This window comes from Anopheles funestus, chromosome X, assembly GCF_943734845.2.
Source record: "Anopheles funestus chromosome X, idAnoFuneDA-416_04, whole genome shotgun sequence".
In the NCBI taxonomy this organism is placed as follows: Eukaryota; Metazoa; Arthropoda; class Insecta; order Diptera; family Culicidae; genus Anopheles; species Anopheles funestus.
Genome location: NC_064597.1, coordinates 6,148,555 through 6,174,998, shown reverse-complemented (window position 1 = coordinate 6,174,998; position 26,444 = coordinate 6,148,555). Strand labels below are relative to the sequence as shown.

General features: G+C 40.0%; 2 protein-coding genes across 2 annotated transcripts in view; both read left to right on the top strand.

The window, feature by feature from the left end:
* Window positions 1–18,763, top strand: part of LOC125772515 (uncharacterized) — a 76,476-nt gene extending 57,713 nt beyond the window's left edge. The window contains exons 3-6 of the mRNA XM_049444143.1: window positions 5,957–6,086; window positions 13,346–13,460; window positions 15,050–15,210; window positions 15,291–18,763. Of these exons, the coding sequence (XP_049300100.1) occupies window positions 5,957–6,086; window positions 13,346–13,460; window positions 15,050–15,210; window positions 15,291–17,338 (2,454 nt within the window). The 3' untranslated portion in view covers window positions 17,339–18,763. The remainder of the gene's footprint in view (window positions 1–5,956; window positions 6,087–13,345; window positions 13,461–15,049; window positions 15,211–15,290) is intronic.
* A 1,028-nt stretch (window positions 18,764–19,791) lies between these two features.
* LOC125773513 (platelet-activating factor acetylhydrolase IB subunit beta homolog) lies at window positions 19,792–22,732 on the top strand. The gene is made up of 3 exons (XM_049444396.1): window positions 19,792–20,381; window positions 20,584–20,913; window positions 21,140–22,732. Exons 1-3 carry the CDS (start codon window positions 20,316–20,318, stop codon window positions 21,419–21,421), a joined length of 678 nt encoding a protein of 225 aa, XP_049300353.1. The 5' UTR covers window positions 19,792–20,315; the 3' UTR covers window positions 21,422–22,732.
* Window positions 22,733–26,444: the final 3,712 nt, after the last annotated feature.

Below are 26,444 nucleotides of genomic sequence, written 5' to 3'. Positions count from 1 at the left end.
CAGCTTTGGGAAAGAAAACAACAACTTGAGCTACCTTCGGCCCTTGCAGGGAAAACATAAATTTTCATATATTTTTTTTCTCTTCTCACTGTTCTTTCCCTTAACACGGGGTGGTGGCGAAATGGCTTTTTCGGGTTATTTTTGAACCCTTGCTGCTGCTTGCTTTGGAGCTCTTGTTTATCGTTTCTTGGAAGTGCATTTGTTCTTTATGTGATGTTAGTTCGGTTGTTCGGTTGCATATTTCGTTCAAATCCGAGTTCACATCAATCCCACGCGCGCGAAATGTGCTTTGCTGCAGAAAAGAATGATTTGAAATGAGGTGGGCAAATGGGAAAAGAACATCGTTGGAAGCACTATAAACTAGTTCAACAACCAGTCGATTGGCTAAAAGCATAAACACTCAGTGAGCGCTTGAACACGGAGCTTATTCTTGGTTTCGTTCTAACCTTTCACCTAGGATTATCTTTTTCATCCTGAAACGGCCATATTGCTGATGCTATTATGTTGCTTACGTAGAACCACTTCTTTAGCAATTAATGTACCGGTTTGTTTAAATTGTTAAACGTGGGCTGGTTTGCTCTTATCATACCAATTAGTACTGATTAATGTAGCAACGTGGAAAAATCCTTATTTCATTTTAAACTGAACCTTTTGCTGCATCGTCTTAATTCATGATTTGTAAAATAAAGTTCATGGATTTTTGTATAAAAATATAATTTTATTAGGAGTATTAATGTGTTCGTGCGGTTTTTAACCAAAGTTTTGGGCTCTGTTTTGGCGAAATGGTAATTTATTCAATTTTCAAAATACTGTCCGTCACTTTCCACAACCTTCTTCCACCTTTCAGGCAACTTTCTGATCCCGTCGCGGAAAAAAGATGGCGGTTTGGCCGCTAACCAATCCTCCATCCATTTTTGCACTTCTTGGTGATTATGGAACTGCTGGTCAGCCAGGCTGTGTTCCATCGACCGGAACAAATAGTAATCAGAAGGGGCAATGTCTGGGCTATACGGCGGGTGGGGTAGGACATCCCATTTGAGTGTTTTTAAATAATTTTTAACCGGTACCGCTATATGTGGCCTGGCATTGTCATGTAGCAATATGACTTTGTCGTGTCTATCGGCGTATTGTGGTCTTTTTTCTTTCAAAGCACGGCTTAAACGCATCAATTGTCGTCTATAGACCTCCCCAGTGATCTTTTCGTTTGGTTGTAGCAGCTCATAATACACCACACCCAGCTGGTCCCACCAAATACACAGCATGATCTTCGCGCCATGAATATTCGGCTTGGCTGTCGATGATGTGGCATGTCCGGGGTATCCATACGTTGCACGACGTTTTGGATTATCGTAATGTACCCACTTTTCATCACCAGTCACTATTCGATGCAAAAATCCCTTCCGCTCTTGCCTTTGGAGCAGTTGTTCACAAGTGAACAAACGGCGTTCGACGTCTCTTGGCTTCAGGTCATAGGGCAACCAATTTCCCACCTTCCGGATCATTCCCATTGCTTTTAATCGAAGAGAAATGGTTGGCTGAGCCACTCCCAGTGTCTGTGCAAGTGTTTTTTGGTTTTGTGATGGATCTTCATCCAGTATTGCCTCTAATTCTCCATCCTCAAACTTTCGTGGTCCTCCGGAACGCTCCTCATCTTCCAAATCAAAATTGCCACTTTTGAACCGTGCAAACCACTTCTGACACGTTCGTTCAGCTAGAGCATGGTCACCATACACTTCTACCAAAATTTTATGACTTTCGGCAGCCTTTTTCTTCATATTGAAATAATGAAGCAAAACTCCCCGCAAAAACACATTATTTGGTACAAATGATGCCATGTTCGGTGCTCGCAGATAATATGTTATTTACTATTTATCAAAATGACAGATAGTGGATATTGTAGCCCAATAATGACACTTCAAATTGGCAGTGTTGCCAGATTCAATAAATATGTAATAAATAAATGGGAGCATTAATACCAAAACCGCACGAACACATTAATACACCTAATAATAAAATGAAAAATTTGTCTTAACAAACACAAGATTCCAATTAACCATGCGTTAAACGATTTAAATTAAAAATCTTCGTAATGAATTAGACGTCGCAGGACGTGGACAGAATACAAAATGCTCCAATCAGCAAATAAAGGGAACAAATCGCATCCATTCTTGGTGCGAACGTGATGCTCTATGGTGTGGTTAGCAAAAACCAAATTAAAGATATCCTACGATAAAGCAAATACCGAATCATCCTTTTGATTACAATGAAGTTTGCCACTCTATCTAAAATTGGGAACGAAGCTGCTAAAAGGGAAAAGTATAAAAGTAGCAATAAAATAAAATTTTAGAATGCGAAACAAAGTTAAGTACATCAAGCAAATCGTTGAATAGTTTATGGACCATCTTTAGGAATAATTAAGAAATAAATTGATAAACTCTTCCAATTTCCAATTTTAAAGATCCAATTTTGATAATAATGCAATGGAATTCTCTGATTAATTTAGACCAAATTTTGAAAAGCAGAAAAACACATTCCTAAATAAATAAAGCGTCGAAGAAGCGGAAGGCAAATAATATTGAGGGTACTAGGAATTTTACGACGAACCAAAGGATAACCGTAACATCCCTGCCGGAGTAGTTCAGTCACGTTAGGGAAGATGTCGGAATGCTACCAGAGCCAAACCAGGAATCCATCCACACGAGTAGGAAAAAAAATCAGGTCGATTTAGAAACGATGATAAAAAGTTACCATACGATTTTCAATCTCTATCGCTCAATCCCCACCCCCACCAAAAACGTCTATACTTGAAAAACGTTTCGTTAGTTAAAGGAACATTCCATTCGGTAGTCTTTCGCATGCTAGCTTCTGGTATTTGATTGGCAGGAAGGTGTTTTTCGCAGCCTGCCCGCAACAAAAAAAACACCAATAGACGCTTTAGCACTCACACACCCGAAACGATTCCGAAACGATGTCCGGTACGTGATTTTCGCCCGGCAGATACGTGCAAAAAGCCACCAAATCCTTTGTGGCTTCTCCCGAAAACCCGTCCGTAACGGTGCAGTGTGTATGTGTGTTTTTTGTTTTCTTTTCCATTTTTTTGTCAGTGAATTCTAAACCATCTGAAAATGGTTAGGTAGGTGTGCTGAGACAATCCCTATAGAAGGTAGGCAATAAGGATATAAAGCGTCGAGGAAAAGGTATTGGAAGCTTTGCCTTGAAGTGTCTCAATTTTTTGTTGTGTCATTTATTACACTCAATTGACAACAACTGTCATTCTTCGATGAAAATCGTGCGTTACAACCATTGTGGCTAAGTAGGAACAGCTGTTACAGTGGAACGCCGATTATCCGGGTGTCTTATTATCCGTGCAGCTAGGAAATGACAGTTTTAAAAGCGATTTGACATATTAACAGCATCACCAATGATATTGTCCTTTACCAATTGAGAGCCGATATTTCATTGTAAATATAGGAGATTTTAAATATTCTCATTGCTTAATTAATTTCTTCAGGTTTTAGAAAGTGTCATAATATTTTGACACGTGGTAAACAAACTGCTGTCAAAAACATTCGTTGACAGAACTCATATTTCGATTTTTCATTCTAAATATAGAAGATTTAAAATAATCGCATTGCTCAATTCAGTTATTTATTTTTTATAAAGTGTCATAATATTTTGACACGTAGTAAACAAACTGCTGTCAAACACATTAGTTGACAGATGGTACTCATATTTTATAGAAATAATGCAGAAAATTATAGCAAGTTTTGGAAAAAAAAACCCTCTTTGTTAGGACTGTGAATAAACAAAGTCTTTAAATGCCAGATTGTAATACTGAAGAAGAAGATAAAATAAATTCATCAGAGACTTGGAACATATTTTCATCTAAGCCCGGGAATTATTCAACGATGCGAATAGATTAGCGCTACAAGATATCGTAGTTGCTACATAACTGTCAAATCCCTGGTAGCAATCCCAGCAATTCCCTTAAACTGCATGTATGGGATTTCAATCCAGCAAAAACGATTTTTCAGAGCTCAACCGCAACATATTTCCAATACTATTTCCACCGGGAGTTGGGCTGCATTATCATCGACCTGGACAGTTGAGACCAATTATGGAAGAAGGGTTAGATTTTCAATTAAATCGTCGGCTATCGGAAATTACAAGTGGACGGTACTATTTGGTTTGGGGAACAAGCTGTAGTAAATCGATAGAAAACTGTATCGAACTTACATGTGCACAATGCTATTGAGAATAAAAACACAAGAAACCTTGCTAACGTTCACGTACGACAGTATACGTGACACGGGAAGAGAGTTGACTGAAAAATCGGGATAGTTCAATCAGTTTAATGGACAGTCAATATTTATGCCATACCTTGGCGCTTCGCTAGTTTCATTGTAAATCGAGTCGACTCTGCTTAGCGCTGTATCTGTACCGAACGTTGCTCAACACTTTGTATGCTTAAGCAATAAACAATCCGCTAGTGTCATGTCATGGTTTCAAAACCCCGATAACCACCGAATCATCGCTGCAGCAATGGCGATCTTTGGGCACTTCCTGCCTCGGGATTCGACTCCATTTCGAGCGTCGACGTTGGCCACTTTCCAAACAGGGGCACACTGTGTGCAATTCAAAATTAGTTGGCAAATAAGTTTATTTGCACTCAGCGCAACGGAGGTTGGATGACTCCTTGTCTATGGTACCGTTTGCAATCGTTAGTTCTCACCTTAATAAGGTAGAGAGGGAAGTTCTAACGTTCCAGAAAATGGTTATCATTCTGTACGTTATTTTATAAATTCCAGTGTTTCTTAATCATGTTTATGCTTTCTTACAGCGCTGTGTACTACGCTAACATTAAAATAATCACACCCATTTTTCGCTACATGCGCTGGGAAAACAATTTCCCGGTCATGCTCCCTCATGAGCCGAAATAAAATGTAATTTTATTAATTTACACAGTTCCTCTGTTTTTGTTTTATATTTGGTTTGTTCTGCTGATTATAACACCAGCAAACTGTACTTAGCGAATTAAATGAGCCGGTGATCTGGGAAGGAATTAATTAAAGCGCCTTTCTTGTTTCTCTTTCTCGGCGTAAGTTCTTCGGGCAATAATGTTTAAGATAATGACATGCAAATGAAAGTGAAATGCTGGGAAACACAACCGTATGATGAGGGTTTTTTTTGGCATAATTTAACCGCCTTACCGTCTCTTATTAGGTACAAATAAAAATATTTATAGTCTTACTGAGATGCACATCATCATTTAGATGTTCTTTTTCCGCTCCGGATGAATTCCATGCTCTTGTGAAAACAACTGGGCGTCTCCATTAGTGCAATAGGTACTGGGCGTCTCCATTAGTTCAATAGGTACTAGGCGTCTCCATTAGTACAATAGATACTAGGCGTCTCCATTATATTTGATGTTACATTTTTTGGCGAGCACTTTAACACGTATACCATGATTGTGCTGGTTATTTTTTCGTTTTTTCATACAGCCTGGTTGTGTATCAGTTTTAAAAGCACACGATGATGTAGCTCAGAATTAAACAAAAAATAAAATTTAATATCACGGCTCTTGAATGTCATCAGGAAAAGTATATAATTTCCCAAAATGGCTATTTTATCCAAGCATTTGTTGGAATTTGCCCCCAGTGTAAGATACAATATCTAATCAGGGTTTAAATATCTCGGCAAAATAATCTTTCACATTTTCGTTTATCCGATAATCTCTTCATCATCTTGATCTAATACTCAAGAAGCACTTTAACCAAACGAAGTTATAACAATATCACTAGCTTATTAGAACATTTTCCAAAAATGAGATTCGATAAAAAAACCTTCACTTTGTGCGTTCAAAGTGCTCGAAGCACTTAGAGAAATTGAAATTTCAACACCTGGCCGAAACAATGAAGACTAACTATTTACACCTCTACGCGTTTCATCCCTTCAGGTGAATATCAGCAACACGTGGACGCTACCGCAGGAAGGATTCTCCGTGTTCTACCGTTACTTTCGTGACAAAATCTCCTGGTTCGAGGCAGATGCCGTCTGTCAGTTTCATCATGCTAATCTAGTCACCGGTAAGTAACCGATTTCTTCTTCTTCTCCGTAGCAAGTGCCTTCTGACGACGGCTGTGATTCGTTGTAGGGTGTACATCAAACGGCTAGGAAGAGAAAACAGAACAGTAGAGTTGACGATTTAATTTCCGGTATTTTGCATCATTTCACGAAGCTACATTTGTCCGGTTTTGACAGATTCGGCTTCCCGATGAGCAAAAGGTATTGCCTTACAGTACGGGGCGGAATTTGTTTGCAGTGGATCATGGTTCCAAATTAATCGAGGGACGGTACGCTACAGAAACTTTCTGCATTATGTCTTACAGCTGGTACCGTGCGTTAACAAGAGGCTCTCTCGCTCTCTGACGAAGGTGGCATCCAATATGGCTGTGAGGTTAACATTTTCGTTCGTTTATGTTATGCCGACAGCTTGCAGGTTACATTTAGCAATGTTAATGGCTTAAATTTGCAAATTATTAAAAAGGGAGGCAGAAAAGGGAGGAAAGTTGAAATATTTACCTAGTGTTCGTCTTTTTTTTTTGTTGTTGTCGGGAGTACATCTCCATCGGTCTTACTCTACCAATTTTTGAAGTTGACCATGGCCGTTTCTGAAGTGGCATTTAGTCGTAGCTGGTTTTTGAGTCCTGCGTACGAAAGAATGGATGAGTTTCTATCTTTTATTTACTGTAGTTTAAGGAAAATCTTTTCCAATAATTTGTAGAAAAACTTCAATTTGTAAGCAACATTCGAGTTAGGTACATTACTTTTACTATCATTTATACACTTGTTTTTCTCCAAAGATATTGATTCGAAAGTAAAGCTGATCCATGCATTTGAGTGCGTCGGATTTCATGATTTTTTTTCGAGAAAATAATAATCCTATACCCAAGGCATCTCTCGTTTGCCGTCGGAACAGCTTAAGTTCAAGAACTCTTCCAATTAATATTCACTCAAGTTAAGAGCTCGTCTGCAGTATAACGACCGTCTAGTGAGGGTTGCACTCGTAATCGATTGTACATATTTCTGGACACAATAATGGCGTGTAATAGATTTATCGACACACAGAGTTCAACAATGTTTTTCTGAAGCTTTCGAAACGTACAATTTCGGTGAAATTGTTGTGCAAATTGTATCTCACAATGTTGTACATACTTGTCTTTCGTAATTGTTTTGTTTGTCTTATGTGAGAGTATTTTTTTTCAAATATTCAATATTACATTGCTGGACGCTTCAATCAATCAAAGCATCGTACTTTTCAATCATGTGGATGATATAATTGGCACACAGTTCTAAAACCATGCTCTTATTTGTTGGTCTAATTCCATGCAGTATAGGAAAGAGCTATTCTATAGGAGTAGCTATTTTGTTGTTGGCTGGAAGGAATAGACAAGATCTTTACTTGGAAGAGAGTCTCCTGCAACTGATATTCCACCAAATTTCTTTCCAATTTCTGTGGAAATCTTGGCATTAGGCAGACAATTTTTCTACGGATGGATAGACATACCGATTTTTGGACCAATTGACAATTGCAATTGCTGGTGCTTTAAGGACCGGAATGTGGAGGTTCAGTTCTTCAAGGTTTCGAGGAAGAGCAAGCTGTTGCAGGTGTGCTCTCAATCCTCCGTTTCCACTCCAAAGGAAGTTGCCTATTTGTGAGGTGATCGTAACGAAACTGCCGGAACATTTAAATTACTGTACTCCAGATAGTGTTCATGGCTCGGCGAATATCATTTGAAACCAATATTCCTAGCAATCGGAGACGTTCTCCGGTACGAAGCCAAAGAACTTGTGTCAGGCTTTTTTTATTATCGAGTAGTTTTATTTTCATTTTTCATTACAAAACCGAACCACTCTCTCCTGATGCCTTCCCATCCCTTCTGCCATCCTTTCTGCTTTGCGAGAGGTCCTGTGGAGAGGGCCTCCTCAGATACTGGACGGTGGAACTCCGCCACCATATTATCCGCATCCTCTGCCAGACGTCGTTCTGATTATCGCCGTCTACGCTATCGCCATGCTACCCTCTGTTGCTCACGTACCGCTGACGATGTCTTATTACCTCCTCGGCCTGCTCTGTCGCTCTCCAAGGTCGCCAAGTTGGGCCACTCTTCGTCCCAGGCCCGCTGCAGTTGGACAGTGATCCGTTTAGCAGCTTCGCAGATCCTGTTCCAACTCTTGACATCACGCAGCAGGTGTTGCTGAAGGGTTTACGGCCCTATCTAATAGCTCCTGACGAACTGCAGCAAAGCGCGGACACTTGAAAAGCACATGCTCCGCACTTTCGGGATTGCCGATGTTCCAGACAGTATCTGGGAGAGATGGAAGGTCACGTCTCCATGTTTGAGTGACTGCCAGTCGCCGATTCATGGAAGCACGCGATGCGTCTCCAACCGATTGGGCATGTGGATGCGCTAGTACACTCTGGAGTCTTCCCCGATGAGGTGGCAGATTGGAATGAGCGAAGCACCCGTCGGCACTCCATGGTCTGCAACGCCTCGGACCAGATGGGTGGGACGTACCGCATCACTGACTCTGTCACATGCACCAATAGCCACGACTTCCCCGTCCTGGGACCACTGTGGCTTCGCATGAGGCGCGAACTTGTATCTGGGTGGAGGTCGAGGTCGAGACTCAGAAGGGAGATTGGACAAAAGCCATTTGGATTTCCTTATTTGGACATTAGCACAATGACCCTATTGACAAAGGTGTTAGGAGTACTTCGTTGAAGAACGTCTCTGAGGACATACGTCAGTTTTATTATGTGAAATGTTCGAATCTAGAATTCCTTGGAAATCCAGCCAAGACCTGGGGACGTTCGAGATTTTTGTTGATATTTGCAAGAGAAAGTGTTATCTGAAGCTCTACTGTTATGTGATTGTATACTAATACTGTTAGTCCTCAATGCATCGTCGGGGTATAGCTCAGCATATTTTGTTTGCAAGTATTTAGTGATTTCATCCTTCAGACACGAGGTTTATCTCTTCATCTGTTTGGAGACTTGTTATTATTGTTTTCTTCCTTCTGCATCCATCCAGCTGGAAAGTGGAAACACCATTCCCCATCTATGTTCGTACACTCTTGTAAGAAAATATCTTTCAGAAAATGTAACAAAAGAAAGAGAAATAAAAGGAAAACAAGTATCTTTATCACAGCGATGGTGATGGAGCAAAACAAAGCAGCAAGATGTGCCATTTGACCCTAAAGGCATTCTCTAAAGCTTCAATCGTATCGTCTTAACATCCACCGTGTTAGTTCACCATCGGAATGAATTGGCATTTTGTCGTCTTTTCTAATAATGTACTGCCATTTTCGGCAAATGAGCCCGCCCGGGATTCTACCGATCTTACTTACTGCAGGTCCTTTAGTTTCTTCGCCCCGGTCGGTTACAGTCTAGCTTGATCCAAAAAGCCGTCGTCGCATCGTCGTAGCATGATGATACAAGTGGAGGGAATTATACGCGAGTCTCTTACGGTGTAAATATTTAGCAATTTAATTAAGCTTGTCTGCAGCGGTCCTATGGGATAGCGCTTGATGAATCGGCTGCTCGATACATGTCACCGGGTGTATAGATATGTATAGCGCATGAACGGCACGCAACAGTGTTAAGGAATGCTTAATTAGATGGAGATGAAGTTTCAGTTCGCACATAATTATTGCTTCATTCTCGGCGTTGCCAGCTGGACGCACTGTTAGTGCTTGTTGAAGGAATTAGATTGGAAAGAACGAAAAGAAAACAAAAAGGGGTAAAAAGAGCAAGCTGAAGCGATGGAAAGAGCAGGAAAGTAAACATAAATAAACCATGCTCTCCAGTACCGTGTTTTTGGAATAGATACGTGAAACGATGCGTTTAAGCGAAGTAATTTGTGGATGGTACGGTTGTTGATGTAGCGGGCGAGTTTATTGCTACGAAGCAATCGATCGTGGGTAGGTTCATTTATTTCGCATAATTTCAACACCAGCTGCAGGGCTTCTCAGAGGGTTGGAAACGATTCTAATATTTACCATTGTTGGCGATTGATTTCACAAAACCCGCGTACTAGGGCAGGAGAGGAAGGAAGAAATCCGTTTAGGCTCGTTTAGTAGCAGTTGTGTCTATGCTATGTACTGCCAGCTGGTGTACTCGGAAGAACGTTTCCTTCCTAACTTGGTCCGCACTCGCTTTCGCCTTTCCTTTTGCCAACCAAACGGTAGGGCTGATTGAGAGCAGTCGGGATATTGATTGTTTTAATTGAGGGACGAGGCTACCATTTTGAGATGGGCGCTGATTCCCAAACAGGAACAGGTGCTCACCAGGTTTTTTGGGGGGAAGAAGAAATTTATCGATTGTTCCTAGAAACTATTACATACAAGCTCAATTCAATCAAGTTCAATTTTAGAATACTGAAGAAATATGTTCAATATGGTGGTTTTGTTTTAAAACTTGGATTTATTGAGTCTGCATCAGAATTGTTTGCCACCATTAGACAATGCCCAACATTAGACATGCGGATTTGGCGGGCGAATAAATCTCCAAATCCTTATCTACGATCAGATAGGTTCGCCCATAACTTCTTCCAATTGAATTTGTTGAAGGATGATATTAGTGATGGGCGCTCCGGAGTGCAACTCACGCCTCCGGAGCCAGTTCTGAAGTAGTGATGGGGAGGGCGGAGGTGATCCGAAGCTACCAGGACGGAGTCATCCTTAAGCGACCCGAACCGGTTTGGGTCGACCCGTAGATACAAGTAGGTTCAGTAGGTGCAGTGAGTTCGGATCGGAATCGGATCGAAGCAGGTTCAGTAGGTGCAAGCTACCATAAGCGACTCCGACCCGTGACTACAGTGAGTTCGGATCGGACTTGGGTCAAAGTAGGTTCAGTAGATCGAAGTAGGTTCAGCGAGTTCGAATCGGACTCGGATCGGAGCAGGTCCAGTAGGTGCAAGCTACCATAAGCGACTCCGACCCTTGGGTGCAGCGAGTTCGGATCGAACTCGGGTCAAAGTAGGTTCAGCGAGTTCGGATCGGACTAGGATCGAAGCAAGTTCAGTAGGTGCAAGCTACCATAAGGGACTCCAACTCGTGACTGCAGTGAGTTCGGATCGGAACTATTGAACCTACTTGCATTTACGGATCCGCACGAATCCGTTGCACCTCGCAGGGGTCGGAGTCGATTCTGATTCGGCTGCATCCGTCTCCGGTTAGAGCCATGAAATTAATCGTATGACCCATCACTATTCCGAAGTCGATTTCGGAGTCGATTCCGGAGTCGTAGGTTCGGAATGCAGTTCCAGTTTTTGATCCGGTTCCGGAGCCTTTTTCCCATCACTAGTTGACATCCCCTTCGTCTGCTCAAGCTACTTTAACATGTGTGAATGATACACAACTCTAGATTTAGACAAATATTCTTATTTCGCCCTATTTGGATTCCGATCCTGGTTGAAGGTTTCAGTTTATTTTATACCATAATTATTGCTGTTTCACATAGGCTTCACATAAGGGTAATGTATCTGAACATTTCGTTTGTTACTCTATTTGCTGCAGACGTCTAATATTGCTAATTAATTGCAATTCGCTGCAAAATATACCATTCGTGCCTTATCAATCTTCGCTCGAAGGTTTGCACGGCGCGTTTTGCATTATACAAAAAATAATAATAAATAAATGAAACGAGAAACGTACAAATAATATAAATCAATCAGTTAAACCTAAGGGCGTCGTTCGTAACGCACGGCGGTATAAAATTCGATTTGAATGCAAAGCTACCATTATCATTATCCCTAGCATTTCGCGATTGTTCGATAGAATCATTTTGCACTTGGGTATTGAATTTCAAATCTAGCAAACCCCGAACGCTACCTCCGGGCAATAGGCGGAAGCAATTTATTGATTGATGGTCCAACGAGAGGAACGAATGAGAAAACAATCGAATCGGATTTAACGCCATTACGCTGCACACTAGTAGGCGTTTGTATTTTGCTACGCATTTTGCTTCATTTCCCACGTTCGACCCGGAAGCGTATTGTGTCCGGTCGCTATCAAACATCAATCATCACCTCCTTTGTTAATTTCAGAGTGTTGATAAGGAATGATATAATTGATATAATAATTGATAATGTCAAAAATCAACAATGCAATGTTGTTGCATTTAGCGTAGAATCAATTCAATTGATAGTATATGGTAAAATACCGATTGAATATCCCGCAAAAGGAAAATTTGGTTCAATTCACCGTAGCCTCTCATTTTCTTCAATATAATAATTGTTTTATAAATTATGCTGGTTGGCCTGTTCACAATTGAGCGTGAAGGGCTGACATGGTTAGGTCAGATATCCGTTTCCGGGAAATTCGGACCAGAGATGCATTGTTACACCTCCGGTTGCTTCCGATCTCCGACCAAATTGACGGCATCCTTCGTACGGCATCCTCACCACATGCTCCAACTATTGTATCTATTCGACATGACCAAAGCTCGTGGTCATAGTTTACTTTTGAACGTATTAGTTATATACTGCATTGCTGTATATTTATTGAGTCTTCTGGGCGATAGTTGTTTGTGGAGCTCATAGTAGACAATACGCCTCCGGATTTCTCGACGTGGGTTATTATCCGAAGTTACGATCGAACGAAGTTAGCAGAAATCCTCCACTATCTCGAGCTTGTAGCCGTCAACCGATACTCTGAACCCCAGACAGGCCATGGTACGGTCAATATCTTCGGCAAACAGGTACATTATCTTCGCCGTTTTGATTTTCAACCCAGCACGTCAATCCAGCGATGATATCGATGTCATCTGGGAAGCCAAGAAATAGGATAAATTTTTAGACAACATCGCAAGACACCTACCAGAGCTTTATTGAATAACAAACAGGATATTCCATCATGTTTCCTCAGTTCTCGAGGAAATTCCAACGGTACCGAAAGTATGTCCGAGACACTCCCCCGGCACTCCATCCATCGTGGCCATCAGTAACCGCACTAAATTCCCAGGGAATCCTTACTGCTGCAAGAGGTTTTATAGCTAGATCTTACCTAGAATATCGTAGACCTTATTGAAGTTGTGCTTACGGTATTTCCGGGATTTCTGGGATCTGCCGCAGAGTGCCCGGTGCTAGGTTTCATAGAACAATCTCATCAAATAGTTTCATAATGTTTAGCTCATTACTCGAAGAAACGTGATTATTTCTTATTTAGTGAATAAATGAAGGGAGTATTACATATTATTTCTTCTATTTATGATACATATTACTATATTATCCTATACCTGAATTAATCTCATAAATATCATAATTCATAAATTACTTTACAGTTGACAATGGAATGCAATTTGATGCAACACGTGCCTTTCTTAAGGAGCTTGACGTAACTAGCGCAGTATGGATCGGCCTGATGCGCCCGGAAAACTCGGCACGCTTCATTTGGACGTAAGTAGAATTAATTTGATTTAATTTTCTTATATTTTATGAAGTCAGCTTACCATGTTACCATGAATAACTTGCAATGAATAATAGAATATTATGTTGGGCGGGAACGAAAAGTTACCAAAGACAGATGATAGCCAAAGGGGGTAAAATGAATATATATCTGAAGGGCATGAAAAGGAACATATGATGAGTTGTACAAATTGAGGCGTAAATGAAGGGCATCGAGGCATACTAACACACCCACCATTTTTAACCAAGTGGAAACCTTTAAACGGTCTAATTAAAAGACCACATCCTTCCTCATATGGTACTTCTTGATGAAAAGAACAATTTTCCTCTTCTTTGTAATATGTAACACATCGTAACGCTAGCAGTAGTCCCCTGACATTCGTACCCAGTTTACATTGTAATTGGATGACCCACATGAAGAAAATTGACCGAGGAGATGAGCACAGTTTTGGAATAAACTGTAGTTTTCTCGGTTATAAGGACGGGATCCCCGACCCGGTAAGTCCCCAACGAACCGACCGCAAACTCCGCCCGTAGGTTTATTCCGTCACTGATTATTTCAGAGAATTTCTTGCAGCTTCAGTACGAGAATGCTATCTATATCGTAATCTTATTTGACATGTACCCATTGTAAGAATGGTGTCAAACAGAAGCCCCAAACCAGCAAAATTTGTTAAATTTAAGACTCGAAAGCTGTGTGCCATGCTGTGACCGAAAATTTGTGTTATCTGCTAATGAATCTTCCCTTTAATTACAACAATGGTTGATAGATATCAGTGCACCAATCTGGGCAGAGAGTCACTCTGTGGAAATGTTTAAAATTTAAAGCAACGATGAATGTTTGTTGACGAAAAATATTGAACTTTTGTATGTCTAAACCCCTCTAATGTATGCATAACAACGCCCTGATTCGTCTTGGGTACTTTGGTGGTAATGAGGAGAAGGAAAAAAATATGTTATTTTAAGGGAACCGTTCCTTGGTAGTCAGGCAATTTTGGTTTTTTGCAGTGGTCTTATAATTTGATTCATTTAGGTTTGTCGAAAAGGGTTTAGGATATGGATGTAGGTGTCAGAAAGCTATAAGTCCTAGAACACAAATTCGCAATCAGATTTATCTGAAAAGGTTGACCCACTAGCTATAGCCTTAGGAAGTTTTCGAACTTTTAGATTTTTTTAATTTTTTTTTATTCTTTTTTTCTTTTAAAGCATTATTTGAGTGAAAAGAAACTCATTGCAAACAATTGGCATTAAAATAAATTAATTTAAATTTTTTTGCAAAATTTCTCAAAAAAACGTAAGGGGTAAGCCTTATGAAATTTTCGAGTTAAAATTTTTTTGAATTTTTTTTCTGATTTATTATTCTTTTTTTAGTTTAAAGCATTATTTGAGTGAAAAGAAACTTATTGCAACAAATTCGCATTAAAATACATCTATTTTTAAAATTTTGCTAAAAACTCAAAAAAATGGTAAGGCTATAGCATTAGGAAATTTGCGCTCCTTGTGATGCAAAACACTAATCTTGACAAACTATGATTCTGGAACTGATTCTTCTCCAATTATTTATTTATTTATACATGCAGAAGCTCTAAAACGTTGGATCCTTCGAGTGGTTATTGGGCGGAAACAATACCGGCAATGGAACAACCACTGTGCGCCGTAGTAGATCCGGTACGCGATTTCCGTTGGCATGCTTTCCGTTGCGGTGGCCCTGAAACCGCCGCATTCCTTTGTGAACTTCCCGGTAAGTTTACTGTTGTTTTATCACCTCCTTTGTGTGTGTGTAATTTCGGATTAAACATTAAAACCATTCCTTCTTCGTAGTGCCAACGTGGGCGGTGGACTGTACCATTACGTCGATTCCATCACTGACGGTGCAATACATGTCCGATAGCGGTACTGTGCAGCTTTCACGGGATTGTGGAGAATCCGGCACCAAACATGTTACCTGCCAGGGCAAACAGGACCGGGACAGCATCATCGAGCAGCTGCAGTGCAGCGACGAAGAGGATTTGGCATCGGTACTAGCTGTAGATAACAACAATCAGCTTCTGTTAACGGTTGGCGCTAATACTGCGGGAACAGCAAGCTCAACTAGACGTCCACAGCAGCAGCCAATATTGGAGCACGATATTTTGACAGTTGTGTCCAGCAACGACGAGGAAAGTAACAACAAGATTGAGGTTAATCCGAATCAAATTGAGGACACCGTAAAGAACGTGATCAACAAGTTTAATCTGCAAGATCTGATGCGTAGTGAGCACGTAGCTCTACACAGTGATGAGCTAGACGGTGTGATCCACAATGCGGAAAGTCAACGGAAGCCTAACTACATCAAGAAATATTCACCGCTGTACGAGAAGAAACCTCACTACACGAAGAAGAATTCCAACAGGTCGGATCGAAACGATAGTGGTGATGAGGAGGATGAAGACGACGAACCGATGCAGGGCGATCAACCGGTACAGGATGAAACGGAAACACAACCGATTGACATTATACAGCAGGCAGTCAAACCAACGGCAGATGGAGATTATGCGGATCCCGCAGTTGTAGTAGGTGCGGCAAAGATGCTTAATGAGAAATGTAGCAAAGAAGGTTCGTGCACTAACAGCGATATGACTACAGAGATGGTAACTACACCGGATTCACGCTTGCGTCGTGGAACTGACTCGGACAGAGATGAGGTAACTACGTTAAAAACAACCGACCCAGTGCCGATTACTATTATGTCAGATACAACGGAAACAACGGCTATTTCAACGACAATTTCCACTCCAACCGAGTTTTCCTCCGTAACGCCCACAACGACGACAACGGGCGTACCAAGAACTCTGCTAACCACAAGAACAACTGTGGCGAGTCACATCTTGCCAACGACACCGAAAAAGGAAGTCATTACCGGAGATCACTTTATACCGCCAATGTTACTCGTGAAGGCACGCTTCATATCCGCACGTCCTCAAACTGAGGCTCCACCAACTACGTTGCTTCCAAAAGTGTCGTCTACCAACATTCCAGCGGAATCCGGAGTTACTGATTCTTCTTCCACTGCATCTCCAACATCAGATGCAGTTCTGCCGGAAGATCATGGAAAGAGTGATTCATTCCCGATTGTAGAATCAACTTCTAGCGATAGTGTTATCGATAATTTGCAGGATGAGGTATCATCTCCTCCATCCATTGTCCAAAATCACAACCAATCTCAACAATCCGAGCAACCTGAAACATTTACCACCACGACACAACCGTTACAGGTTGACGTGACGACACCTGCGCATCTTCCAATAAATCACAATAATAACCCACTTCAAGCCGCTTCGCTGGTGTCTACTATTCAGCTGACACAGTATTCCGATTTTATCACCACTACCACCACACCAGAACAGGATACTACCGTGCATTCATCGGTATCCACTCAGGTATCAACTGCTGTACCGATCACTACGATTCTGGAAGAGCTGGGTTACTCTACCAACACTTCGGAGACTGAAGAAAAAGGTAGCAATAAAGCAAGTACTCACTTACCTTCATTGACAACGGAACAAAACGCATTGCACGAGCAGCAGACGACATTGTCATTGCTCAACGAAAAGACCGAACTTCCGGAGGTAACCGGTTCGATGAGAGATATTACTTCCATAAATCAGAAGACTACAGTCGCGAATGAGGAAACAAGCTTCCGAGAAACTGATGATGAGCATACGCACGAAGAGCATGAAGATTACGATGAGCAAAAGCACTCAGAATTGCACAACAGTTTTTCCAATGTGGAAAATTATCAACCGTACAAACCGAACCGTCACCGCACGCTTACTAAACCTGAGGTACATAATAACCATGGAGCGTACATCAAGAAAATCCTTGGTTAAAGATGGTAGTTTGTGTCGGGTTAAACCTTCCAGTTTAACGTATGAATTATGGCTTCTTCATCCATTATGGCAGCATCGTTAGCATAAGGAAGATGGGAAGTAATAAGGTTTTCAAAATATTTTGAAATTTTGCCAAGGGTAAAATTTGAAAGCAAATGAACCGACCGAGCGAAGGAAGTTTGCTGGAAGCAACTGACTTCAGTTTTACAGCAGAATGATTTACCGTATCTTGGAACTTCATAACGTCGTATGAACGTCATCCGAGTTGAGATTTGCTTAATATCAATACTACCTGCATTCAGTTGCCGCTCTATATTGATTATTTCATCTCTATCATTACAAGATAGTAATAGGTAAATGTCAAGTATAAAGTAGTTGTAGTTCGGTAACTAGATTAAAATCGTACTGAAGAGGATCGTCAACAGATTTACCAACCCAACAATTATAAGGCACAAAGAATTGTCTGCAATCATTCGAGAAATTACAGCAAGAGAGATACAACCGTTCAGTAGAATTCCAATAATTAGACAACACATCAATCGCAGAACCTATGCTTTTGTTAGAAAAAAATTCTTAACTTCATAACAACGCACTGTGCTAAACATTTTTAAAAGTTGAAAAATTTGAAATAAACGTTTGTAAAACCAAGTTGCACGAAGAAAATAGACAGCTACGAATAGGTGTCTTAACAACAGTTAAACGTATCGTCCGGACTGATGCAGTCCGTACGAATGGGTGTACAATGTTTCACAAAAAAAGGATAAGAAACAGAATGGGGTTGAAAATTAGGGATTAATTTTAGGGACAAGTCGCTAAACAGAAACAACATCAAGAGAAGAGTTTGTCTGGTACCGAATATGCGAGAGAGATATTGCACTTACTCGCCTGGTCTGTGGCCAATATGTTAAAGATTGTTGCTTCGTTTAAATGAAAACAAAAAAATGTAATACGACTTTTAAATGTTTGTACTAAGTGTAAGTGAACTTACATTGATTTGAATATAAAACAGAAATAAGATTGAACGCTATTCGTGAACATTCATGTGCTGCATACCTGGGTGGTATAACCGTCTGTGCTAACTGTCGCGAACGGAACCTTAAACATTGAACTTCGTTTGAACAGCAGTCAACGAGGCCGGCAGCATTCTTGAAGGTGAAGCGACAGACAAATCTGATCCACGGCAATGTATAAAGATGAAAACAATGATCCTTCCAAACTAACGATAAACGAAATGCAGATCATATCAGCGCTTACGGGAGCTGTTTACTTTACCCTACTGTCATTCCACACACGAACACACCGTCACCAAACATACCACTCGCAGTTTAAGAAAGTAAAAATAAATAATAATGCAGCTAGTTTCGGACAGTTTGAACTATGCTAGCAAACAGGCAGTTTTATTACAAATAAAGTTTTGAACTCAAATTTGTTTTAATGTATTTATCTATATGATTGCCGCTCGAAGTTCATCACCACTAAATCGGTCTTGGAAAAGATGGTTGGTTTAGCCCGCTGGAGGACCGCTTCTCTTGCAAAAAAATACATGTGAAGAAGAATAATCTACACAAAACATACGGAAGAACGATCTACTTCTGTTTACAACAGCTTGTAATTACCATTAATGTAATTATTCTGAACATTGGTTGTGCTTTCTAAATAGGATTGAGGAGTACTGAGGAGAAATGAGGAATACTCATTTGAGACCGAAATTGATCCGAAACATCAAAAATATCGCTTTATTCCTATACTAACAGTCGAAAGTCCTCATCTTCTTATATTCATGTAAAGAATAAAAAAGCATGAAAACTTGAGAAAAAAAACAATACAGGTCCTTGAGATACACGTGCTCTTACACGTGGATTTGCAGATACGCGGATTTCAAAATTTGACAGACCTTTGATTTTATAGCATAGATTTGTTGAGAATGCGTAAAAAAAATGATTAATACTCTCTTCTTTTTTAATGAAATCAACTTTAAAATAACTTTTCTTAATGTTTTTCTTTGTAAAATCGATTTAAAAGCGAAATACGATACGAGCAGAGTAGGAAATTGATTCTATAACTGTCAATTTGAAACGAAATTTTATGGAGATTCAACATACGTGGAAATTCGAGAAACACGGGTTTTTGGAGATCTCCGGAACTATCTGTGAATCAGAATTATCAGAACATGTGATAATTTAAAAACTTAGGATACCCTTTTGTTATCCTTTTTCATTCTGGAAAACGATTCATTGGCGTTTTTGCATGACATTTACAGCATGGGCCTTTTGCTGCTTGGGCCGTTAATGACTGCTATAAAATTATAGAAAATAACAGACATTATTTAAGCTTTGAATAATTTTGATTACATTCTTCTAATGATTTTTTGTTTTTGGAAATTTATTTTGTTATTTTTGAGGTAAAAAATTATAGTTTAGACTATTGTGAAGTTGTGAAAAATTTAAAATAATTTATGGCAAATAATATTGATTGTCAAACAATTGACAGTTGGTAACCTATCCGAAGGCAGGCGTGACAGCTGTGAACGAAAGGGTAGGTGCAGTTGTGTGCGTGAGCATTATCGAGTTGGATTGGTACACACACACAAACGAAGGTTTGCAATTAGCAAAGGCAAAAGCGAAGCTTGGAAAAAAAGAAAGTACAATTTACTGCCAACGGACAACACTTGCACTTTTATTTCTTATTGGTTGTTAGCGCGCCTGAAAATTCGCAGGTCGGCTGATAGTAGTGAAAAGTTTGTTCGTCTAGTTATAATAGTTTGTACTTCCTCGTAGTTCCGTAGACGCGGCATAGTTATACGGTTGTTTGTGTTAAGATTTTCGGTTTGTTTATCTGCCTGCGTGCTGCATCCGTGGAATCCGTTTTGCTCTTTTGGCGGCGTCCGGAAGCCCAGTCCAAGCTGGTGGTAAAGTGTTCCAATTTTTTCGGAAAAGCAGCCTGCAAGGGAAGCGAACGATAGGAGAACATATTCGCTATGAGTGCGACAACGCTGCCTGCCATTTGCAAAGATCTGGACGGTGATGACCGATGGTTGAGCATCGTAAGTAGCACATTAACCGGACGGTGTCGGTACCGATCGTCATCAACTCCTGACCACTACCATCAACAACCTTTATCAACCGTTCGTCCGTGTTGCATCTTACCCTGATACTGGGAAGGTGCTTGCTGTGGAGTTAGGCTTCGATTCCAACCGACCGGCTATGTAACACCACTCACCGTTCGTGTTTTTGCTATTATTTTAGCACAAACGATTCGTTGCGGAATGCAAGGAGAAGGACCCGGACGTGATGTTTATTGGTGACTGCATACTCGAGTCGCTGCAGTTTACCGACTATTGGAACCAGCATTTCGTACCGATGCACTGCCTTAACTTTAGCATACGCTCCGACCGAACGCAAAACATTTTGTGGCGGCTGCAGAATGGCGAACTGGACAATGTGCGTCCAAAAGCGATTGTACTGCATGCCGGAACCAACAACATTGGAGATTCGGCCGAGGAGGTAACCGAAGGCATCCTCGAACTGGTGCGAACGATCCGCCAGAAGTTGCCCGATGTGTACATTATACTTCCGGTAAGTTGAAGCGAGAGCTGAAAGAATTTGTTCAAATTTTCTAATCTGTTTTTCTTGTATAATGCGAACGGCTAAAGTCTTCGTTATTTTACTTCTATTTTCGGTTTTGCTGTGACATTATTTTATTTATGTGTATTTCAATTCTAGAAGCCAATTAGTTCCAAAATAAAGTTGTTTTTTCTTCTTTACAATCAATTATATATCTTTTGGTGCGTATTTTTTCCAGACATTACTACCCCGTGGTCAGCAACCGAACGAGCTAAGGGATAAGAATGATCAGGTGAATCGATTATTGCGCGAACGATCCATTGGTGTGAACAAGGTGCAGATTGTTACGATCGATAATGGTTTAATACAGAGCGACGGTACGATCAGCCATCACGATATGTTTGACTATTTAAACCTTACAAACGTAGGCTGCAAAAAGGTGTTCGAACCGGTGTGTGATCTGTTACATCAGATTCTTACGGAAAATGAAAAAGAGCGCGATCTTACGCCATCGGAGTAGTTTCAGCGACCTCCCGTAGGTTAAAGGAAGAATCCATAAGAACACCCCGCCTTATACTATTCGCTAGCATTGCGCATCAACAGATCATAGTTTTGGGTTGTATCAGTTTTTGATTTGAAATTAAATTATTGTTTTCCTTGTAGTTCGTTGGGTTCAATAAGACCTTCCGTTTGTTTCAAAGTTTGTATTATCTTTACCATCAGTTATGAAGCTTTTTTTGCGGTGAAAAGATACTTTTTTCAAGAACAACGGTATGAAAAAGATGAAAAATAAGTATAATGAAACAATTGAAAACGATTGAAAGCGGAGTATCAATTAAGGGCTACAGAATGTTCGGTAGTTATGAAAAAAAGGTATTTTTCTCTACATGCGAAACACAGTACGATTGATTTCATTTTCTGGCGAATATTATTTCTGCTAGTATATTATTCCTTATTTGAACATAAAACTGCTTACGTTTTTCTACTGTAAGTAATATATTACTTAGTTTATATTATTATTATTGCTATTTAGAACTATTTGCTATATATATGTGATTCCTTCGTTTTGTTGTTATGGGAAACAAAAAAGACTTTTGCTTACTTGTATAAAATGCTTAACACCCACCTTACAAAAAACAAAATATACACAGTAAATCAACACTTTTCATTTCGATTGTCTCTTAAATTGCTTTTGTTCCAAGCTTGGGTTGTAACGTTTAGAGCTTGTTTTATTTACGTTAATTTTCTTACTGCAACTAGCATTACGGAGCTTTTAATGTATACATTTAAACTATTGCATTCTTTCTAAGGCGAATTCGAACATCGAAGCAAAAAAAAACAAAACAAACCATAAAACAAACAAAAAAATATGCGCGTGTGAGAGCGCCGTAGCATTCTCGTATTCGAATAACGTAATGATCTCATCTTGAACAGTTTTACGTATGCTTTATTCAATGCTACTTATTTAACGACAAACTTCCTTAAAGTGACCGCATTGCATTCATGGTTTGGCAAATTCGTGTTAAGAAATGAATATGTATGAAGCAAACAAAATGTGGATGCAAACCATTTAGCGAACGTTTCACACGCGTACATTCCAAAGGATCATAGCTGCGTTAAATATACAATTTGTGATTTATGTTTCTTAATCGTTATAACAACAACAAAAAAAAAACAGAAAATATCAAGTCATCTGTATGACATGAAATTGAAAAACTACCTAACACCGCAAAACGGTTAGCTGATAGCACTGGAAAGTATGGCAGTATTGAAAAGCTATGAAGAAAAAAAACAAAACTCAATAAAATGAAGTAACTTTACTGGATTTGAAGCTTAGTAAACCATATGTAACAAAAACATGTTACCCGAAAAAAACATTTTAACTCTTTTAGATAAATTCGAACATTTATTTATTTATATTTCACGATTATAGCAAATAGCATCAAAAGGATGAAGTGCGTATAATTTTCACTAGGCGCAAGGCAATGCTTGTTGACAATTTGTATTCTTTTGTGTTGCCGTACTACTACAATCTCGAGAGGACTTGCTATGACATATAGTTACCCGTACGGCACAGATAAACCGGTGTCGCTGCTACTTACATCACCAATACTACGTAGGTGCATAACAGGTTTTAATTTATTGTTCGATTTTGAAGTAACGGTCGTCGGTTGTATGGATAAGCGTAAAGCCATTTTTTGTGCACAGTCAATATCTTGTATTAATGCTGAACGCACGGCATAAAGGAAGATAAAACGAGTTTCGGTTCATTTCTATCGTTATTTTCTGTGTAAAGCAATGTATTATTTGTTATGTTAGCTTTTAATCTAATGGTGAAAGTTTAAACAATAGAAAAATAAGAAAGTGATACATATTTTTACAATCGGTAATCGAATAAGCAATCGTGCGGTGTTACAATCGATGGCTGCATAGTACAGCCATCTGTTCAGGACCAATAGTGTGGTTTTGCGTTCGTGCTAAGTGTTTCCCGCTGGACATTTCTCTACCAATCGACGCTCCGAATCAGATGCTAAGGATGCGCTGATAAATGCTGCATTTGACAGGTAGGTGAAATCGATTGGCCGATCAAATAAACGCAAATAGACTGATACCCATCGGCTTCCCGCCTGACTCGGGCGCACACTTCAGTCGGGTGGTTCTTTCGTACCCAGAACTTCACAGCATTTGCGGTTGACACAAGTCCCGGATGCTTCACATGTGGGTTTTTGCGACCATGCTAATGTATGCGTGTGGCGTATCACAGCTTGTTTTACCATCGCTGAAGCTTTTATGGCAATTATTATCACCAGCATAAATTTCGTGAGTGCGATAAATTTTGCCGAGCATATTTCGGTAAAACGCGTCGACTTTCAGGGCGCTGATTGACAAGAAGGTATTATTATAAGGGATAAGTGGACGTACATAAGTGACTCGCAGATTAAGAGGTGTTTGTACCGGTGAAATCGATAATCGGCCACACACGTGCGGGTGAATAATAATAGCCTCTTAATCGACTACATTATCACTCTAGTAGAAATACCTAGAATCTATTTTCGTTGCTCGATGCCCCTTTACCAAGTAACTGGATAGTCAATCATTGTTACGAAAGGGACGATTGAGATAAGATTTGATCAACAACTTGTTGTCCAAGATCATATACGGATGCTACAGCAGTGCTTTTCTTTTGAATTCTTGGATCCTTTATTTCTCTTATGTAGAATCTACAGAGTAGATTTGCACCTACCGTCGGGATGCACATGTCCTTTAATTGCCTTACATTTTATTAATTTAGTTCATCTGCAGCTTAAACATTAATATCCCGTGTGCCGATTGTATTTTTCCATTTCCGTATCGGTTTCTTCCTTGATATGTGCCTATAATAGGCTAGAGGCCAGATGTTACCACTTCCGTAACGGCCGCTTCCTCAGCTGCCCTTAGAGCCTTCCTCCTTTTAGCTAACTCCGAACCAGGAAGATCATTCTACTGCGGGAGGCTGGGCCTCGACCTCCATGTCGCGAGTCTGCCGGTGACTCTGCCTGCGCGTCCTCTCATTTTCTCGGCGTCGCAACCTCCGCTGCTCCACCTCAGTAGCTGAAGGTGGACTGGGACGTTGGCTCCTCCCAGCTCGAACTCTCTCGTTGTACCGCTGCCACATCTCAATGGTGGTCGGAAAGGAAGGCAATCCCCGGGTGCTTTGGGTGATCGCTGACACTGGAGAACCTGCCTCCTCTGCTTCAACCTCTTCCTTCTGCTGGGCAGTATCACCATGTCCATGTCGTGTCCATCTCGTGTCCGTGGATGGGATTTTGCGAAGAATTGGCCTGCGTGACTCTGGAGGCCACCTTACTAAAATGCTGGTTATTCTAAATCAGACGTTTTGAATTAGGTCGCTCTTCTTACTTTGCCAAGTACTTTGGGCCAATTTCAAACAGAAATTTGAATCAATTTTATGACATTCTTCGTTCACTGTTTCTTCCAATCTTTTCAAATTGAACGGCTTCGTGGTACCAAACATTTTCGATTATATTCAGGACTTGCTAATAAACTCCACCGAACAAATTATGTTTTCTTAGATGCCACCGTACTGTCGAAGAATCTACATTAAAACCCCGAATATCTCCGATGTTGTTTTTTTTTAATTCAACCGAGGTCAGGAAGGGATTGGTTCGATTTTATCGCATTCTTGGAATAATTTTATTGCATGTCACAAATTATATGTGAAACATAGAAGAGTTTCTTTAATTAGTTTAGTAAAGAAATACACAAATTTTGGACTGCCTAACTTCCTGCCCTTCTCTGGAAGGTCTTCTCCTCCAGAAGGTCATCCAGAAATCAGTTGATTTGATTGAATTTGAATATCGTTTAGGTATATCAATTCGTGTGCAGTATGGTGCAATGTAGAACAATTTCGAGCCCATCCTTGAACCTGTAAAACCTGGTCTGACTAGTTTTTTTCTTTCCTTCTGGAAGCATAAAATTAATGCTTCAAAAAACCATACTTTCTGGTACTTTCGAATCAGTATTAACTTTAATCGTCTAGTTAAAGCCAGAAATATGTTCCTATACTTGATTTTAGTTTAGAATCCTTTTTGATTTTAATTCAATATTAGAAACATCACTAGAATTAGTGTCTTAACTATAGTTGGAATTAAGATTATATCACCCCGATAGGTGTAGTAAATGTTCATTAGTACAAAATATTTTCATTATCCTAAAGCCGACTATGGTTAAGCTATTCATCAGCAAAATGACTAGGCAAACTATCTGCAGTATACTTACACACTTGTGGTAAATGATGTCCCCTCTATTTTTCTGTCAGGTTGTTATTGCTTGTTACTGCTCCAGTCATGTGAATTGTGCCAGCAACGAGCAGTTAATATTTAATTTTTTAATTTACTTTCACGCCACGGGTGGATTACACGCCATTTGAGATCGTCTTAGTACGAGAAGCACAGTAAAAAGAAGTGCGAGATGAATTGTCTTGGTTTGCTCGATTTTTATTGACTTTAATATTAACGCATCTGTTGGCGTTAGAGCATGACTTTATCACGGTCCATAAAAGACCATTTCCTGTATATAGTAATGGACATTGACATAAAATTGTTTCGTTCGTTTCGTATCCATGTGCTTTACTTTGGTCTTTCACTTTTGTCTTGCTGTATTACCTTGTACATTGCATATTTATATTTGGAATTTTGAACTTCTGCTTTGATCACTCCGAGTGCCTGAACGCTGAGTTTCCCATCAGTTACACGCTTGTCAGGTTGTCTTTATACAATAAGGTATTGTGCATCTAACAAAATCTTTGACTGGTGTATAACCACTTCTTCAAAGCGATTATTTATGGATGAATTTTTAGCAAATTCTCATTAAAAACCGCTCGTCGAGTAGGAAGCGTTTGAGGTATTCCTTGGAGACATGACGGCGAAAATGCGTATTGTGTTTGAATTTGCCATTGAAGTGTCTGGTGTTAAGTAATTTTTATTAGTTTTTATGTAAGATAAAATGATAGCTTACAATGTTATTGTCTGCCATTTGTCAAA

Bases quoted from the DNA above. Each gene is read 5' to 3' on its own strand.
- LOC125773513 (XM_049444396.1), top strand. From the start codon at position 20,316: ATGAGTGCGACAACGCTGCCTGCCATTTGCAAAGATCTGGACGGTGAT. The intron at 20,382-20,583 runs GTAAGTAGCACA...CTATTATTTTAG, and splicing joins ATGACCGATGGTTGAGCATC to CACAAACGATTCGTTGCGGA. The intron at 20,914-21,139 runs GTAAGTTGAAGC...TATTTTTTCCAG, and splicing joins ATGTGTACATTATACTTCCG to ACATTACTACCCCGTGGTCA.